The sequence below is a fragment of the Balearica regulorum genome, chromosome 5 (assembly GCF_011004875.1).
Source record: "Balearica regulorum gibbericeps isolate bBalReg1 chromosome 5, bBalReg1.pri, whole genome shotgun sequence".
NCBI lineage: Eukaryota > Metazoa > Chordata > Aves > Gruiformes > Gruidae > Balearica > Balearica regulorum.
In genome coordinates, this window is record NC_046188.1 from 5,634,234 (window position 1) to 5,652,957 (window position 18,724).

The following is an 18,724-nucleotide window of genomic DNA, read 5'->3' on the forward strand; positions in this document are numbered from 1 at the left end:
TGGCTCTGTACAGCTTTGCCAGCCTGGGGCGGCACTCTGCAAGTCACTCGCACGATCATTGATCTCTGCCAAGATATCATAGACACTGTTCTGATCCACCGGGAATATCTGCTGGACAAAAAGTCATATGTCTTTAAAGCATCTAGTGAGTAACTACATCCTCTAGAAACACAAAGACAAATCACCTCTGGACTCTGAGGCAGGCGTGGAATCACTACAGGATGGGCTTTATTGACAAGAATTAGCTACTCCACAGAAATAAAACCAGCAAATGAAACAACAAGAAATTTTACAAAATGTAATAAAAAGCCCTGTAACAGGAAAAATATCAAGAGCACAAACCAAACAACTATACAAACAATTGATCTAGCTTTGAACATAACCCTGTTCTGAGTAGGAGGCTGCGTTTAATGACCTCCGAAGATCCTTTCCGAACTAAATCTGTCTATAACTCTCTGAATTTAAAAACTACATATGATGCGTTTCAATTCTTTAAGTCATCAGAAAATCAAGTGCTCATCCTGAAGAGATGTCCATTCCCATACCCAAACTGAAAGAGTTTAGCTTGTCCAGTCATAACATGGCACAGACCAAGTAGTTGGTCCCCATGATAAAGTCAGTATTTGACAATAGTTACCTCCTCCCTGGGATGTGAGTTCCGGATATATCTGGGGTAGGAAATACCCAAGGAAGATTTCTTTCCGTTGTCCCGTTAGCTCTAACGCTGGTCTCCTGTTTCCACACACATTCACAAACCTACTTCACATCTCTGTGTGTGCAGAAATTCCTCTGGGCATGTAAGCACATGTCCTCAACTTTAAAAGCTCCTAACAGCTTGGGAAATGTATCAATTATTTAAGCATACTTTTATTATGCATTGCCACAAATGTTTTGCCCCAAATTTTGCTCTGATGGATACATAATCAACCAACTAACTGCAGAGGATCTATCTGCAAGAGTATTTATTCTCACCTTCTTCCTTATCTGATGTGCATTTGTTATTACTCTACCCCACATCCAGAAGCCAAGCTGACACTGTTAATGTTCTCACAAATTCTCCAGCAAGAATCTGAATGAAGGCATCATTAACGTACAAAGCACTAGGGTTTTCAGAGAAGCAGTTAATTAAGTGCAACTGTTCAATTTCAGTCATGCTGATTTGACAGAAATGATAATTTAGGGCCAAATTACATCCCAGATCCTGGCAAAGGCAGCCGAGGGAAGAATTTGGCCCTGCTACTCTCCAGCCTGACAGTCACAAATTGAATTCCCTGTGTGCTCAGTGACAGCTGTGCTAAACCCTCTGTCAGTGGCAACATGGTACGGGCCACATGCCGGCTAATACCTTGCAGAACAGACAATTCTGCTGAACTCAGTAAGACTGTTTTCAAAGCAAGTCTGCACCGGAGTAACAGAATTGGGTCCCTGCTCAAAATTATCCTGTGAATTTCTTCCCTCCATGGTCAAGGTGCGTTATCTCTTGGCAAGCTGAATTTAGTTCCATCCTTTAAAGTAGCTTCTACGCCACTGTCAGATCGGTAGAATAACGGAAGTGGAGGAGGAACTGTGAAATGAATTGTCCCAGAACGTGGTGGTTCTTCCAAGCCCTGAGGACACGTTAGATACAGATTTCTTAAGAACTGGCTAGGGTGAAGCTAAGCCAGCTTGTCCCTGTTGCACGATTCCTCTCTAACCTTATATTTCTATAATTTCACAGTGGCTACTGAAGAGGGATTTATAAATTTCCACCCCTGCAGACTGATGTTATCGTTAGTACTACAGACTCCTTTGCACTTGAGTTTAGAGTTCAATTATAACATGCAGACATGTGGCGTAAGGAAAGGCTGGAGTCAGAGGGATGTCTTCCCCTGCTCTCACAAGACAGAGGAAGAGGTATTTCCATGGGGAGCCTGATGGAAGATGGGACAAAGCCTTCACATCGTTTCCTCAGGATGACAGCTGTTCAGCTATGCCAACTTACCCCTCAGAGCTACAGTGGGAGGAAAACCAAGAGTTTGCAACCTGCTTTAATTCTTACTCCACACAAAGGAGAGCAGAGAAGTCTACTACGATGCTCTTCCTCCATGCCATGATCCAGCAGGAGGTGGAAAGAGCAGTTTATATCCTGCTGTGCTTGCCGAGCATAGAGAGCAAGCCATGGTCTTCCACATGGAAACTATCTCCTCAGCTCTGAGCATCTTTCTTCTTGACTATGAGTTGCTTTGGTTGCACTTTACACTACTGTTCTATCATAAATGGACCAGAACAGATTAATTAATGGCCTGATCCAGACAAGAACACAAAATATATAAATATTAGATAATATAATAACAAGATTATAAGCAAATTACTGACCTTTCCAACTCAGTAAAAAACCCCTACCAATCAATTATCCATTTATTCAAGCATATATCACTCATCAGTTAGCCTTCTGTAAGCTATTTATGAATGAGATTTTCTGCAGCATGACCTTTAGTCAGCCTTCTGACACCATGAGTCAAACTGAGAAGTGTAGTGATCTCAGTCCAGAGAAATCAGGTTGTTTAAAGGGATATTGCCACGATAAAGCCTACCTGAATTTTTTGATTGGAGACTGCTTTTCCTGTGCAGTTGCAAGGTGCCCAGAATAATAAATGGGAAAAACCATAATGTTCCAGTTTGTTGAGAACCAAGTCATGAAAAAAGGACAGTCAAAGGTCTCATACGTGATTTTGACAAACTGTGTGGTCCCGACCCAGGAGGAGGAGACGGACAAAATTATCAGAAATCTCCAGATAAGCTTGAGAAATGTGGATGTGCAAGACTGGCATCGTGTCTGTCCTTCAGCTTCTTGGCTGCTGCTCTCTGTGTGCGTTTGTGTTCCTTCCTCTCCTGAAAAAAAAAAAAATAGAAAAAGAGAGGAGTTGCACTCATAACGAATGTATTCAAAACAATTCTTGGCAAAATCTCCCCTTCAGATCCAGACAAACCATCCCTTGCCTTCTCCCTGTAATTCCTCTATGCCCCACAAACACTGAAATCCTGCACAGAAACAGTCAGTAATACCGTCTCTGTCATTTCAAGGGGATAGGAACAAAATACAAACACAATACTGAGGCCTGAGGAAACAGCATTATGGTTAAGCTGTTGCCAGAGTTTGCTTTATCAGCCCTTCTCTCCTTCTAGAACAGAACTACATCCCTTGGAAACAACGGCATTACAAAGTCAATTACTGTGCATGTATGAAACATAAAAGCTATCTGAGCCCGTACATCTGAAGCCAGGAATAAGTTCTTATTATTCAAGATTTTAACTCAAGAATCACTTTCTTTATCTGCAAGCTGGGAGTGGAAAAAGAAAGAGTTTGGTGCTTTTATATACCCAAATGGAGAAAGACTTTTTCAGTCAAGTTAGCGTATTTACATTTTTGAAGTTAAAAAAGGAAACTGGACAAAACTGAAGCTTGGCAAGACTAGAAATAAACCTCTACACACCAACAAAGAGGAATGAGAAAGCTGTCATTTCCCATTTTAGTACAGTATTTTTCCAACCTAATCTGCAGACCACTACAGATTTCCTATCAGAAGTGCAGACTGGGTAGAGAATTTAATCTTGCTCTCCAGACACATCTTCCAGAGGTGTGACCCATGAGCCCTATTTTGATTTCACAGATCTCAGCTGGAAACCATGGACTGAACTGGGTTGGACACTGAGAAGCACGGACAACATGTGGCAGCAATGAGCTCCAACCATTTACCCCGTTAGACCATATCACATCGGGTTGAAAGGAAAAACATGAGTTCCTTCTGAAAAGCTTGACCTGCAGCTATTCTTAACTATTACTATCACTTATCAGTTGCATCAATGCATGATGTGATATATGTAAGAAATAAAATGGTTGTTGATGTTAAGGGGAGCTATAGATCCACTGCACTGAGTGCATACGCTGTCCTGCATTCAACTTAAATGTGAACAAGGTATCCTTTTAGACTCAGGTTTACTATCCTTTTGTATTACTGTTTCTGCTACAGCCATAAAGAAATGTCAAACCAAATGTTCAAAGTTATTACCTTAGACCAACATTACATCTGAAAAACGATTCATCATAGCAGGGAGCACATTTGGAATCAAGAATTTTCCTAAACAGTACGTAGAGCTTTTTGTAATTGTAATTGTATGCTGCATTTTTTTCCTAAAAAGAATCAGTATTCAGTGGCTCCGTTGTTTAGTGGTGAATCGAGAATTTAAATAAAATTACAGGTTTATTAAAAACATGCAGAGGGTAATCAGACATAGCTCTGAAAAGGCAAGCATCATTTTAACATTCTCTTTGGCTGCTGAGAGAAAATAGATATTTTTATGGTGCTAATAATGACTGACATCTTCTAATAAAAGGTAAATTACAGTTTATTTGCAAGTTAGAATGGCTTAAAAAGAATATATTATGTAGCATCCACTTGCAGGTTTTCCTGCTAAGCAAAACTACCATGCAATTAGTCCTTCTTCAGCTAACAGTTAAAATAATCATACAATGACAGAAGACTAAAGCACCTTTATCCGTGCTTTCTATTTTCCAATTACCAAATAACTATGTAATTGCTGTTACTATGCATGACACTACCATTAGCATTTGACTTGGATTTTACAGTCCCAGGTTTGAATGTTAGGGAAAGGCACAGCAACATACACTTGTTTCAAGTCCTACCTTGGATTAAAAGACCTAGGGAAGTTTTAGCCTGATTAAATGCACAGTGTGAAGTTTACGTAAGTGCTTAATGGGTAGGATTCATCCCATGTAATGTAGTTAGCAAATAATTGTGTATTCAGGATAAACATGTTGTCTAGGGCCCCTTTATATTTAAGGATAATGGACAGGCATGGTGAGAAGGTGGCTGATTTCATCCTCATATATCTAAGCCCACTGGAGGTGCATAGGTCTACCCAGACGATATTTACATTTAAGTGAAATTGAGATGGATCCTCGGCCAAAGTGATGTAGCAGCTTGACGGTTGCTTTCAAAATCCATGAGAAGCACACACCTAAATGATTCTTGGCCAACGAATCAAAAGGACAAGATAAGAAATACCTTTAAAAATAATGACAGGGCTTGAACTCAAAGACACATGGCGAGCAGGCACACAATACACACTAAATAGGTTTAAGGATTTCCAAGTCATGAAGCTGGGGCTGGAGTAAGCTAGAAAGTAGCACTTGTGTTCAGATACTGAATGAGATGCTAATGAGGAGAAAACAGATTGATCAGCCAAACTGGTTGGTAGATAGCATTTTACAACTAGCAAAGTGGTAGAAATCCTTGGTGTGTGCATTTAGCTCAGTCTGAAACAAACCAACAGACTTACTCTGTCAAGAGCACAAACACAATTTGAAAACTCAGCAAGGATGAAAGAATGCAGATGACACTGCAGGTGACACGTGGAGATGACACTGGTCAATGGCAAACTGTATTGAAAGGCAGCTAGCAGAAATACCCCTGCACGGTCCTTTTGTCTATAACATAATTCTTGCTTGTGATGTCTCTGTGACAAGATGGTAACAGAAAAACCTTTTGCTTTCATTTTTCAGAAGAGTGAGATGAGGAAAACCAAAACCTACAGATTTCCTTCTGAACTTTTTTGACTATTTGGCAACTACATCCTAGAAAATTAAGTTCTTTCTATTTGTTTACCTACATGTAAGGCCAGTCTTACTTAGACGTCACTGATGAGAAAAGAAAGATCAGGATAAAAAAGGAAATTAAAAAATGCAAAATAAATGTTGAGAAGAGTATGATGTCAAGGCACTAGTCTTTTCTCAAGGGGACTAATGTTCTTTCTTAGAGAAGATGGATTCTGATTTTGGATGTACCCTGGTACCAGCATGCACAGAGTATTTTCAGCCTAGTATCTGCAAAAATGAGAATAAATTGGTTTTGTGGTATCTCTAGGTATGGTCTTTACTGCAAAATGCTGTATCATCCACTCCTTGCAACAATAATCACCACCAATATTTTTCTGAGGGTTTCCATCAAGAAAGGTCTCCTAGAGTACGAGATCCCTCCATTTTCCAACACTAGAAGAAAATGGCTGACTCTTGCTGCCATCAGTGGTGAAGTGACAAGAGAAAGGTTCACCTCCCGCAGTTGCAGTGTGCAAGGGAGATCCAACCTGTTCTTCCTCCCCTTTTTGCTCACAATATCTACAGTCTTCCAAAGAACTTGGAGAGTTAAATTATTTCAGTGATTTAATGGCTCTCTCCTCCTCAACAGTACAATTCAGCAGACTCAAAGGCCTGTGGTTGCATATTGCAATTGCTCCCATCCCTGCTGGTGACGGATGGACATCAGGGTGAGGAAATCTGTGTTCATCACACCTACAGGTTCATTTGAGCTAAACTTCTGCAGCAAAGTGGGTGACACATTCCTGGTGGAAGCCCTGATGCGCAGCTGATTGATGATCTGAACTGTGATGGTCTTCCCTAGATATCCTTCCACCTGTTGCTCCTTCTCTTCCTCTTCATCAGACCGTCCATGGTATGAGCTGAGATTCTCTTTGTGATTGAGAAAGAACATGGCTGGCTCTTAAGGGTCCTGGTCTCTGGCCAGGCTGAAGCTGAGGAAACATAACCACTTTGTAAAAACTAACTTGTGTGCTAATGTTAATCACCCTTTCAAGATCTTCTGTGCCTACTGGCCTTACGATTTCTCAGATATCTAACACATTACATGTTCCTACTGAGGCCCAGGCCTTTTCCTCCCATCCTTGCTTCCTTCCCGCCTAACCCCAGTTTGCACCCAGGAACAGGAAGGACTTTCATGTGGCTTTGCTGTTTGCAGCACCGTAAACCAACGTCAACATGCTCGGACTCTACACCATCTTTCAAAAGACAGACGAAAGAGGCCTTTTGCAGGCATGCTGTGAGGCCGGGAATGCGGCTGTTATGCCTACCTGATCTGCTCTGCCTCTCGACTCTGCTGTGCCGACAGATTCCCGAGGGACTTCGATTCTGCAGCTCAAGAATGGGAGCAGCAGAATCTTCAGCAACAGATAGAGGGGAGAGCTGCCTAGTCATGCCTCTGTGTCTGCTGGGGCAGTTGCCTCCTGGCTTGCATTGGATGACAGATGATCGTGAGGCACCTGAGAAGAAAGAGTTTGCATCAGTTTGGCTGTAAACTCCCTGGAGGAAAGCGGGGCTTTCAAACACTCTGTCAGTGAAATGCATACAAACGATTCAGCGGGAGAAAGGAAGCACACTGCAAAAATCAAGGTTTCAGCTCTGGTCAGAATAAAGTAAATAAGTAAGTAAATACATACTTAACTCTCTCCCCCCCTATAGATAAAAAGGTGCTGTATGAAAACTAGTCTTTTCCCTGAAGAAATGAGAGCCCTATGCTGCAGCATATTCTTAGCCCCACGGGTCCATCCATAGGGTCTGAACAGTCAAAGGAATTTGTACTCACGTGGGCCCCTTCCTGAGTACTGACACTGAATCACGCAAAAGGAGAGGTCACCATTCCCCCTTAGGGTGGAAAGGAGGGCTGAGGAACCACTGCCTCCTGGGGTCAGTGGTGACAGTCTCTCCAGAGGAGAGCTTCCTTTCCATCCTCCAGAATGATCCCTGAGACTCTTGTATGGAATGAAGTCATGGTCACTGACAGGTCTTTTGGATGAAGATTTCTGCTAAACCATTGAAGATGCCCATTTTAAGCCTTTACATGCACCAAATCAGAATTCCCACATCTTCAGAGAAGTTGCTTTTTCTTCTTCTGCTAGGTGCAGACAACACCAAGATGCTGCATTTCATGTGGAGGCTGTATAGAGGCAGAAGGCAGAAGACCCAGGTCCCAGAAATACCAGTGGTAGCAGATGAAAAATTTGCCAGTGAGCAGGACAAAACATTTTATGAACAAGAGCTTGAAGGACTGGATTAAGAACCAGCAAACAACAGAAAAGAGTGCAGTGCTGGAATCTGGCAGAGTGTGCCTGGTCATCTTGCATGTGCTCCCGAATTTATTGAAGGTGTCTGTGTAAGGGGTCAACACATGAGCAGCACAAGAGAGTCCTCAGTCAGAAAGTCAAGATGACAGGCCATTTTGGTAAGTATAAATGTGTGTTCATGGTCAGTTGAGCTTACCCACTGCTTGTTTTGCAGCTACTACTTCAACTGGTGATCATCTTACCTAAACTTATGGAAGACACATATACCCAGAGCAGCCACTGACCTTGGAAGGATTAATTTGACAATCACACCTATTTCACATTGTAAAGAATACAAAACCAGACACAAACGCCATTTGTAAGGTGCCAAACGTGCAACAAATATGGCAGATATCTCAGAGGGCAACATGTTACAACATGAGCCATTCAAGCACAAATAACTCCTTAACTTCGTGCAAGTAACTCCATGCCAAACAACAACATAAAAGCATATTCTAAAGCAAGGACTGCATTTAAGATTGAAGAGACTGCACTAATCAAGTCAATCAAGTTCCTTTTGCCAGAGCAAGCTAGGGTTCATATAACCTTCAATGAACTTAAAGCTATGTTTGATTCACCAGGTCTAGCTACAAAGATTGCAAAGGAAGAGATGTATAGCATATGGTATTATACAGAAAAATCCTCTCTCAGCCTATTCAGAGCCTCCAAGGTTAGTTTTTACCCACCAAGTAGACAAGTGACTGAACCAGCAGCTAACCCCCTAGAGATGATCATTCTCAAAGATGCTCTTCCCCTTCTCCTCCGTCCAGTATGAGGGAACTTTGACACAAGGGGGACACCCAAGTCTAGGGTCCACCTTGCCATGTAGTCCTACAAATTCAGTCAATGCAGTATACAATCCACAGTCTAAGACAGTAGACCCAGAAAAGTTGACACTATATGATGTTGAAGCACTGTATTGTCTCTCCTCATTTTTTTGGGGAGCATTACTCTCTACAGAATTTTTTTAGAGCCTACCGGGTATTTTCAGACCTTTAAAAAGCCATTCACCTTCATATATTTACTTTTTAATGGAGAAAACAATGATCTAACAGCCACACAACTCCCCCCATCACTTTGTTCCACCCATTTCATGACTCCAAGCCTTACTTCTCCCACTTGCCAAACAAGGATAACATCGCCTACTTCATAAGACTTTGTAAATATCTTGCAAGGCGCTCTGAGGTTGAAAAGTACATTAGAAATGGCAGCCCTTGGCCATTCACCCTACAAGAAACAGCATAACACCTTTATTTGGCAGCTGAAAGTTGTTTCCAGCCTCCACAAGGTTAAGACAATCAGTACTTTTGGGGCTACATAACCAAAAAGGCACTTACTTACAATTTTTCAGGTCCCCAACTTAAAGAAGTTTTATTTTCACAAAGCACTTTCTGACTGCTTATCCTCTGAGAATCAGCCACCAAGGTGCCTCAACCCAAATCACTTCTCACTTTGATAAGCATCATTTACAGAGATTTCATTAAGTTGAAAGACACATGCTACATCTCAATTCAGACATCATTTAGAACAAGATCAAGATTCAAACTACATTCAGCAGAAATCTAGCAGATGATCCGCAACCAAAATTTTAAGGAAACCTATTTTTTCTCATGCACAAAGACAGCTCTAAGTTATTTATATCTGCTACGACAAAGCAGCATCAATTTTTTCCTGTACATTGAGAAACTCAGCAGTTGAGACCTGTCGTGGTTTAACCCAGCAAGCAGCTAAAAAAACCACGCAGCTGTTTGCTCACTTCCCCCCTGCAGTGGGATGAGGGAGAGAATCGGGGCGGGGGGGGGGAAGTAAAACTCATGGGTTGAGATAAAGACAGTTCAATATGACAACAAAAGGATGAGAATAATAATAACAATAAAAATAATGATAAAAGAATATACAAAACAAGTGATGCACAGCATAATTGCTCATCACCCACAGACCATTGATGCCCAGCCAGTTCCCGAGCTGCTGTCTAAACCCCTGGCCAGCTTCCCCCCAGTTATACACTGAGCATGATGTCACATGGTATGGAATATCCCTTTGGCCAGTTTGCGTCAGCCATCCTGGCCGTGTCCCCTCCCAGCTCCTTGTGCACCCTCAGCGTCCTCACTGGTGGGGTGGTGTGAGAAGCCGAAAAGTCTTTGACTTGGTGTAAAAATTGCATAGCAACACCCAAAACATCAGTGTGTTATCAACATTATTCTCATCCTAAATCTAAACCACAGCACTACACCCGCTACTAGGAAGAAAATGAACTCTATCCCAGCCGAAACCAGGACAAGTCCAAAACTGCAATTCAAGAGATTGCATTTAATCAAGAGTCACTGCTTGATTTACTGATATCTTCTTCCCTTATGCTTGAAAGCAATCAGATAGCACAGCAATTTACCAGTATTTCATTGTTACAGCTAGAAAGCCTGGGCCATCTAATGCTACTCAATCTGAACATATTTTAAGGATATACTTTGACAGGGAAGGTGAATAGATATATGCTGGGCTAACTTATCCAAACCTGGTACCAGCAGCAAGGACAACAAATCACCATTTACACAGTACAGCACTGAAACCCCACATGTTTGCAATGTTATCCCACATGAGAGGAAGGGAAGGCAGCACTCCTGTAACTCCAGTTGTCTCACACAGCAATTATCAGCTATCAAGCAGGGATTCACTAAGATCCTCCAAATTTAGAAGGATCAAGAGCCACATTTTCCACTGAACTTCTGTATACCTTCATAAATCCCACATGCTTATGGAGACTTCATGGTCTTAAGCAGTGAGACCATGTCCTCTCCAGAGAGGACAACAGCAGGGTGCTGCCACAACTTGCCACGTACAAATGGAGAAGCAACTACGTAGTAAAAAGTAACCATAATACACCTCCTCCAGAGCAAAGGAGGAGTGACACTGCTTTGACTTATTTTAGATGTCGACCTTAGGATGAGAAAAATAATGCCCTGGGACTATCTGCATCTCCCTGTGACTATACAGAGAATAATAGAATCACAGAATGGTTTGAGTTGCAAGGGACCTTTAAAGGCCATCTAGTCCGACTCTTCTGCAATGAGCAGGGACATCTTCAGCTAAATCAGGCTGCTCAGAGCCCCGTCCAACCTGACCTTGGACAACTATCCTGAGCAGAAATGTTTACACTGGGTGGGACTTTTTAGCTGACCACTTTACCTGACCTTCTTTTAACCTGACTACTCTATGTACTACTACTACTCCTGCTACTACCCCGATGTAAGAAGTTGCACAGATACGTGTAACTCACTGTGTACAGAAGCATCATCCAGTTTCTGTAGACTGACACAGTCAACGCTGAGCATGAACACAGTTTGTGGGTTTAGCAGAGATGAATCACAGGCTGAGAACGAATCTAAGTTATGGGCATCAGGTGATATTTTAAGGGAATGCTACTGGAAGAGATTGGGAAAAAAATAACAAATAGGAAAAACCTTGCCAAACTGCCAGATTTTGCTGCTAGAAGTGTTCCTTCTTTACTTGGAGGTTATAACTGAGCGTCAAAGCAACACTCAGCCCATGAGATTGACAAAGGAGGGAAGGGAGAACTGGAAAGGACCACACACGATTGTATAATACACATCTTAATGAGTCAAATCCATCTGGATGACTCTTCATTATTGGATAAAAACAAACCCCTGGTCTTTCCCATTTTTTTAAGATTATTTTTAGTTTATCATTCTGTTTCAGCAAATCTTTTTCCTTGCCTGGCAAATGTGGATGCTTCATAGCATAAGAAGTAAGGCCACTTCTCTGCACATGGAGACCAAAGGGAAACCAGCAAGTGGAACCCGTGGCTTTCCACATGCTTCTAACAAAGTCTGTCCTTGTCTTGCATTAATTATTATACACTTATCCCAGTGTACTGCAATTTAGCAAGGTAATTATGCTTGTGACTAACCTAAATCACATGATTAATATCACTGAACTCCATGCCTTCATGTTCTTGAATACTGTTCTGAATCCCAGCTGTGGGAGGAGGTGGACCACCACGAGGTGCTGCTGCTGTGTCCACGCAAACCAGGAACCAGCAGCACATGCCTTGTCCTGACAGCCGTTTTCACCATCCACCTGTAAACTACGCACAGCTCCCTTGCCTCCTGACCCTCTGAAACATGCGATACATGACTTGTGGCTTTCATTCCTATACAGATTTCCATATGCAGCTCACACAGTAAGAATGTATGTCCTCACCTTGGCTAGAAAAATCACTTTTGTTATTTTGCAGGGGGTTTGGAGAGAAGGGGGTTATGCTTTGAGGTTCAAAACCAATTCTTTTCAGATTATCTTCATGTATATGACATATTCAGCATGTGACAGCAGTGCTCGGAATACAAAAAAAAAACCCATGCCATTTCATTTGGGACAACTTTTCTTGTCTCAAAGTTGTTACTAAAAATGGATTGAATGGACTGCCAGTAAAATAATCAATGCAACATAAAAATGCAGCTCTGAAAGTAATTTTTATGGCCAGGTCATCACAGAATTGATTTTTTCTTTTTCTTTTCTTTTTTAACCAACTGCCTTGATGGAAATTTAGAACCTCTCAAAGAGGTAACTGAATTCCCCTCTGAAAGCCATCTGTACATTCATGACACTGGATTACCGACACAAAGCGAGACAACAACATCTGGCTGCTGGTAGGCATCAAAATGCATACTCTTTTTTTTGATTCCACAACTAAATTGATGGTTAAACAGGTGATGTAAACAAGCTGGACAGTTTCTTCATATTATGTTCCCAAAGCCCTGCAAAGCAGTGATCATCTGTGGTCAGGAGAGAGACCAGCTTTTGCAAAAAGTCAGTCAAAGCATCTATAATCTACCTTTTACTCATTTGGTATTAAAATATGCTTATTCTACCATGTCCTCAAAATCTCAGCTCCTAATATGTCATTGTTTTTGCATTGACAAAATGATGTCTTCATACCACTGCCGTGGAAACAATTGCTGGATTTTGACAGATGGATGGAAGTAGAAGCCAGTCTGGTGTTATGTGGAAAGTACGTCAATTGAATGTTCCTGCTAAATTGGGCACCGGTGAAAGAATTGACAGCACTTCCTTTACACTGCAACGTTACCTGTTAGAGCGAGCATCCGTGGCGATGACGGACTCACTCACACATCACAAGCCTATTGTTTCCAGAGCCTGCGCACATGTTCACGTTGGCAACAGTCAGTTCACGATGGTGAGGGCTGGAGACTTTTGCAATGAAATTCTGGTCTTTATGCCACACAGTAAGGGGAAGATGATGTGAATTTTGTGGTCAGGGACATATTGGATGCACGTGGCCTTACAGGAAAGGGGACTGAGTTGCACTGCTATTGGCAGAGGTGAAGAGAGCTTATTCTGTCCATTTTATAACAATAAAACCTCATTAGGTTGAATTAGCCATGGTTTTAATTGGATTTTTTGCTACTGTTAGCACACCACTGAGGGCAGCGCTATCCAACATTCTCAATCCAATGGCAAGTTAGGTCCGCAGGTTATTTTATCTCAGCCAAAGGGACTGTCTGTAAAATCAAATACTGCCCTTCCATATGCTGGTGTAAACCCACAGCAATGCAGTACAATCAGCAAAGCTGTTCTGGGCATACGCTAAAGTACCTGAAGATAATAGCTGACCTGGGAAGTTAAAATTCAAAGGAAAACTCTCCCCAACTTTTAATGAGTTCGGAACCAGCGGATTGACTCAGGACATGAAGAAGTAATTACATTTACTAAAACCAAGCCAACAAGCCACAGGGAGGGTGTCTTTGCAGACAGTGTGCTACACAGGTTTGAGGAATAAGCATCTCTCGTTCAGTGAGGAAAAATCATCTCACCGTGTCTGAGACGTTTGGAGATTATGTTCTCCATTTAAACACATCCTTCTGAGACACTGCAATGGTTTCTGTGTATTAGAGTTATGCACATATGTTTGTTCAAACTAACGCCTTGTTCATTTATTATTTGCTTGTTCTGGAAGTTTTTATGTTTGAAGGGGACGAGAAGGTTACAATAATATTTTTTTTGTCCTAGGGGAAAAAAGATTTTCAGATTTTAATGAAAAACAAATGACTCGGTGATGGTGTACAACATTTCTCTTGTACTATGATTAAGTATTGTCAAGAGCAGAAAGCAAAAAAGCAGATATTTTTGTTGTAGTTTAACAGTGACATCCATCAGCAATTTCTGCCAATTATCCCTTCAGAGTCTGTACACAGCCGTTCAAATCAGCAGACAGCACCTTCACTTACAATTAGAAATTTCAACTGCTTCCACATGCCCTCCTATCCTTGCAATAAAGCGAACAAAGAGGCAGCAGAGGGAGTAGATAATTTAAATTTCACATCCTGTAACTAACTTAGTGCCTGATCAAGGGATGTGCCACTCTACACCCTTGCACCTAATTACTCTTTCCAGATGAGCAGTTCCAGTCTAATTGTCTGGAGGAAATCCAGGGGAGGAAATCCAAGTTAAGACAGTCAAAAAAAATCCCCCCCCCCGGCACTCACCGGTCATGTCTCGTGCTTAGGTACCAAATCTCACCCACGTGGCTTCCCACCTCCCACTCCTCTGACCACCAACGCACTGCACCCCGGATTGGAACAGACACTGTGGTGGCAGTGCCACGGTCTCTCCCTGTTATACCATCCAACATCTGGGGAAAGACTGCCCCCACATCCCACACAGGGAGAAGGACAGCTCTGACCACAGTGACCATTATGTGCCTGGAAAATGGTCTCACAGCAGAGACAAATGACAGAGATACCTGTCAGGGGTGGTCAAGGCGCATCTGACTCTGCTTAGAGGAGGGATGACACAGATAACTTCCTGATGTCACCTTCCATCCCTGCATCTCCTTGGCTTTGTGATGGTAATGGTGTTGGGACCTAGTCCCAAGGTGCTAACTTCTCCTGATTTAAGATCCAGACTGCTGAACAATAAGGCCATGGACCTTGATTCCACTTGTAACTACGACCTGGAAAAGAAGCACAACAATCTAAAACAATATATAAACAGCAAGAAAACCTGACGATAACTGGATAGACTGAGGATGTACTGTTAAATCAAAGGGAAAAGATGTGCCCAACACTGCCAACTGTGATACCATAAGTCAGTTTTGAGCAAAAGAAACATAAAGAGCTAATGAGAAGGAGTTGAGTGCATCTGCATCTAACACTATGAGATCTGCCAACTTAAGGAATTTGGAATTAAATTGAAACAACTGGAATCAGGCAGGACCATCTGTGTATGGTCCATGACAGTTGTGAAAACAACCTGGGATTCCACTTGGTCCTGGCACCCACAGCGTGTATTTGCTCCCAGCTTCCTTGGTTGCCACACAGAATGTTTTGGACTGCACTGCCAATACGGAAGCTACATCATGCTACTGTCCCAGTGCCTGATACGATCTCCCAGATGAAACCTGAAGTCAAAGCATCAGTGACATCTGTTCATATAAACTTCAAGGTCTGTGAAAGGCCCCTACAAGACAAGGTGTAGCATCTGTATGCACTGGCTGTGCTTGGAATGCAAAGATGGTGAGATCTGTACACAAAGTACATGGAAATACACCATGCTATTGTTAGAAGTAGTAGTAATAACACTGAGATTTAACACACATATATTGAAGAGTCAAGGAGCTTCCATTTGTGGTCAAGGTCATATGGGTAGATACATATATATGATTATTCACTTTTTGCAGATAAGGAAAGCGGGAAATAGTTGCTAAATCAGTTGCACAAGGGCACCTACTCATGCGATTGTTGATTCTCATCCCCCCAGATCCCCAGAGCTGACTGCTCATCACTGAGACTGGGGTTCCCATATGAATTGCCATATGCTTGATGCCTTGGTTTCTGCATGCAAACCTGATGAACACTTGCAAGTCTGTAAATCCATCTTTTAGCACATCAGCTACACATTGTTCTTATGAAGAACCTGCTCGGAGATGGATGTTTTCCAGGCAAACCAGGGAATATAACGTGCATGGTCTGCATCCAGTGCTGTATCCTAAAACCTCCAAATGGGGACTGCAGCACAAAATTAATCCAGGCTGCAACATCCGTTATGTTCAACAGCTGCAACCATTTAAAAACAGGGGGAAAAAAATAAAATACCTTTACAGGAAGCATATAAAGGCTTTGCTGGCTGTAAGCAACCCACAGGCTGCCATTTCAGGAGCCCTAATGCATGAGTGTAATGGCCAGCTATCTCTAGAGGACTTCTCAACTTGTTTCTTGCTGAGGTATTGCTATGGATCAAGACTCTTCCTCAAAACACATAAAGTTATTATTAAAAACCCCAAATCTCCATTCAAATCTTTGTTCCACTTGTTCATCCATCTACATTTTACTGAAAGCACAGTTAAAAGCATGGAAATATTTTTTCCCTGGCTTTTTTTCTTCCTTACTCACTTTAAGCCAACAAGACTTTTTTCCCCATTCTCATTTCAGCGTAACTCAAACAAATTTATCACTGCCTCTGTTTAAGCACTGACAAGGAATTCCTTTGATTTGACACCAAAAATAATACACCAGCACCAGTGTGGGGGTGGCAGAACAGATCTTGGAAAAAAAGTTTATTTGAGAACATCTGTAGCGGAACTGGCAGCTGGAGTATGTATTTTGAAACATACTGGCTCCATATATATTTTAAAGTTAGTGGGTGTGACATATTTAGAGCTTGAAGGAACATGGAAGAAAGGGCTGCAAATGAAGAATGATTTTTATATGTTGAAACCAAAACTTCTACAGCTTCTACACCAAATGATTACACTGATCTACAAGAAAGATTTAAAACATCCATTTGGAGTGGAAATATTTTGGACTGATGCCTGCTGTGGGAAAATGTTGCTGGCATCTCCATTCGCTTGGAAAAACAAATGCTGTGTCAAAATCTCATACTTAGCTGTGACATCTCTGGAGTTAGAAAACGCTGACCTCCAGTGAGGGTATGAGCATCTCCTCCTTCAGCACAGAACCGTTCCCATGCAAAGAGCCTCTGCTTATCGCTCCCTCCATACCCGTCTGGACACTGTATCTGGAGCGAAGCCTTGGACGCGCAGGGCCAGGCACACACCCTCCCTCCCTCCACTACCCGTGCAACTCGCAAAGAAGTTGCATGAAAGATTTTAAGACCCCTCCATGAACATCTCACAGGGCAACTTTCTGGCTAAGTGCGGCCGGGAAAAGCCAAGCCAAGCTGCCCAGTGCTGCAGAGGAAGAAGAGGGCAGCGCAGAGGCACCCAGAAGTATGTCTGCACCCCGGTGCCCAGCCAAGCTAAGCCCATGCCAGCAAACGACTCCAGATCACGGGGACTGATCCAATCCCTGCTGCAGTTCCTGGGAAAACCAACTGATTTTATTGAGCTTTGGCTCAGCCTCCGAGGAGGACGACGGGGATACTTCCAGACCAGACTGCTCTGGAGGAGGAGGGAGCTGGACTGTCAGATGTTTTTATTCAGGTGAAGCCAACACATACCTGGCTGAGGGAAAAACCCCCAGGGACTTACAAGCCTTTGTCCCCTTATTGCAGCTCCAGAGCAAGGACTTTATTTTAAGCTTTAGCTTGCATAAACAGTCCCTATGAGATCACCTCTCTAACAACTTCTGAATGAGTCCCTTGAACACACGTTCAAAGGGATATCCTTCGCTGCAACAGACCTGCGTGACTTTCTTTTCCTCAGATGTGCTTGACCTGACACCAACTCAAACCAATCGCAGGATTCACTGGCCTGGGATCAGATCAGCTTTTCACCACTTCAACACTGACTGAGCAACAGATAAACACAAATCATTTGATTCAAAGCTGCACACCATCCCATTAAAGAAATCTCTGTTACAAACTTTGTAATAAATTATACCAGATGCGCCTCCAATAGTTTCACGATTTATGCACTTTGCTCCAAAATAAAAGGTTATGAATCTCTATTAAAAAATCCTTTGAAAATTAATCTTGTCATTGCTAAAATTTAGTAACATTTCCAAAAAGAAACAGACCTTCTGAGTTAAACTCTCATTTTATTTTCACTGCAGTAAATCAAGAGTAGCTTCAATGAAAACCATGAGGCTGCTTTGACATAAAGTTGTTGTGAAACGAGTTTAGACCCAGGACACTCTAGGAATCACTCATATGCATCTCATTATTAAATAACTATGATACAGCTTCTACTTTCAAGAAACACTGCAATAAATCCAGGCTGGTTCACAGGTCTCCTAAGATTCAAGAGTATAAGAGTCGGCATGCTGACACACAACTCGCTATCAAATTGCTTGTATTTATCTCCTACACAAACTATTGCCTCTCCTGTTTGATGGGTGCCTCCAGAGGGTGATTCATTCCTGCTCCCTGAGATACCAATCTTAGGAGATGAATCACCTCTCAGAGGTGTCCATCTCTCCTGCTGACTCCAGGCAGCTCAGACAACTTTCTTAGTACTTACCAAGACTTACATTTAAATGCATCTGGATGAGTCCAAATCTGACTGCCTCGGGCTCAGCCATGGCAGCAGCACTGCAGTACGTGCTTTAAGGACATGCTTCAATTTCCTTGCCTAACTTAGAGCCTAGTTAAGCGCATTTGAGGAAGGGTGGGGTAAAAGAACATTTTACAGGTAAGCAGCTGGGGCAAAAGCGAAGATTTATCACTGTCATGTTGCATGTTGTACCCCCTGGAAAGACTTCTGACTGCTTTCTCCATTGCTCTTGGGATAATAGCTCCATCAGGTCTCACCTCTGCCTTTCCCTGATGGCACATTTGG

General features: G+C 42.3%; 1 protein-coding gene across 8 annotated transcripts in view; it reads right to left on the reverse strand.

Moving 5' to 3' along the window:
- The window catches only part of SLC35F4 (solute carrier family 35 member F4), a 131,993-nt gene that overhangs the window by 16,567 nt on the left and 96,702 nt on the right, over nucleotides 1-18,724 (reverse strand). For 4 of the 8 annotated variants that reach the window (XM_075753281.1, XM_075753286.1, XM_075753283.1 and 1 more), the window contains exons 2-3: nucleotides 6,925-7,113; nucleotides 2,574-2,871 (exon numbers count right to left, since the gene is read on the reverse strand). In XM_075753281.1, coding sequence (XP_075609396.1) covers nucleotides 2,574-2,871; nucleotides 6,925-7,113 — 487 coding nt within the window. Of the gene's footprint in view, nucleotides 1-2,573; nucleotides 2,872-5,340; nucleotides 5,603-6,924; nucleotides 7,114-18,724 lie in introns of those variants that run through there. The other 4 variants (XM_075753285.1, XM_075753288.1, XM_075753287.1 and 1 more) reach the window with 4 other exon arrangements.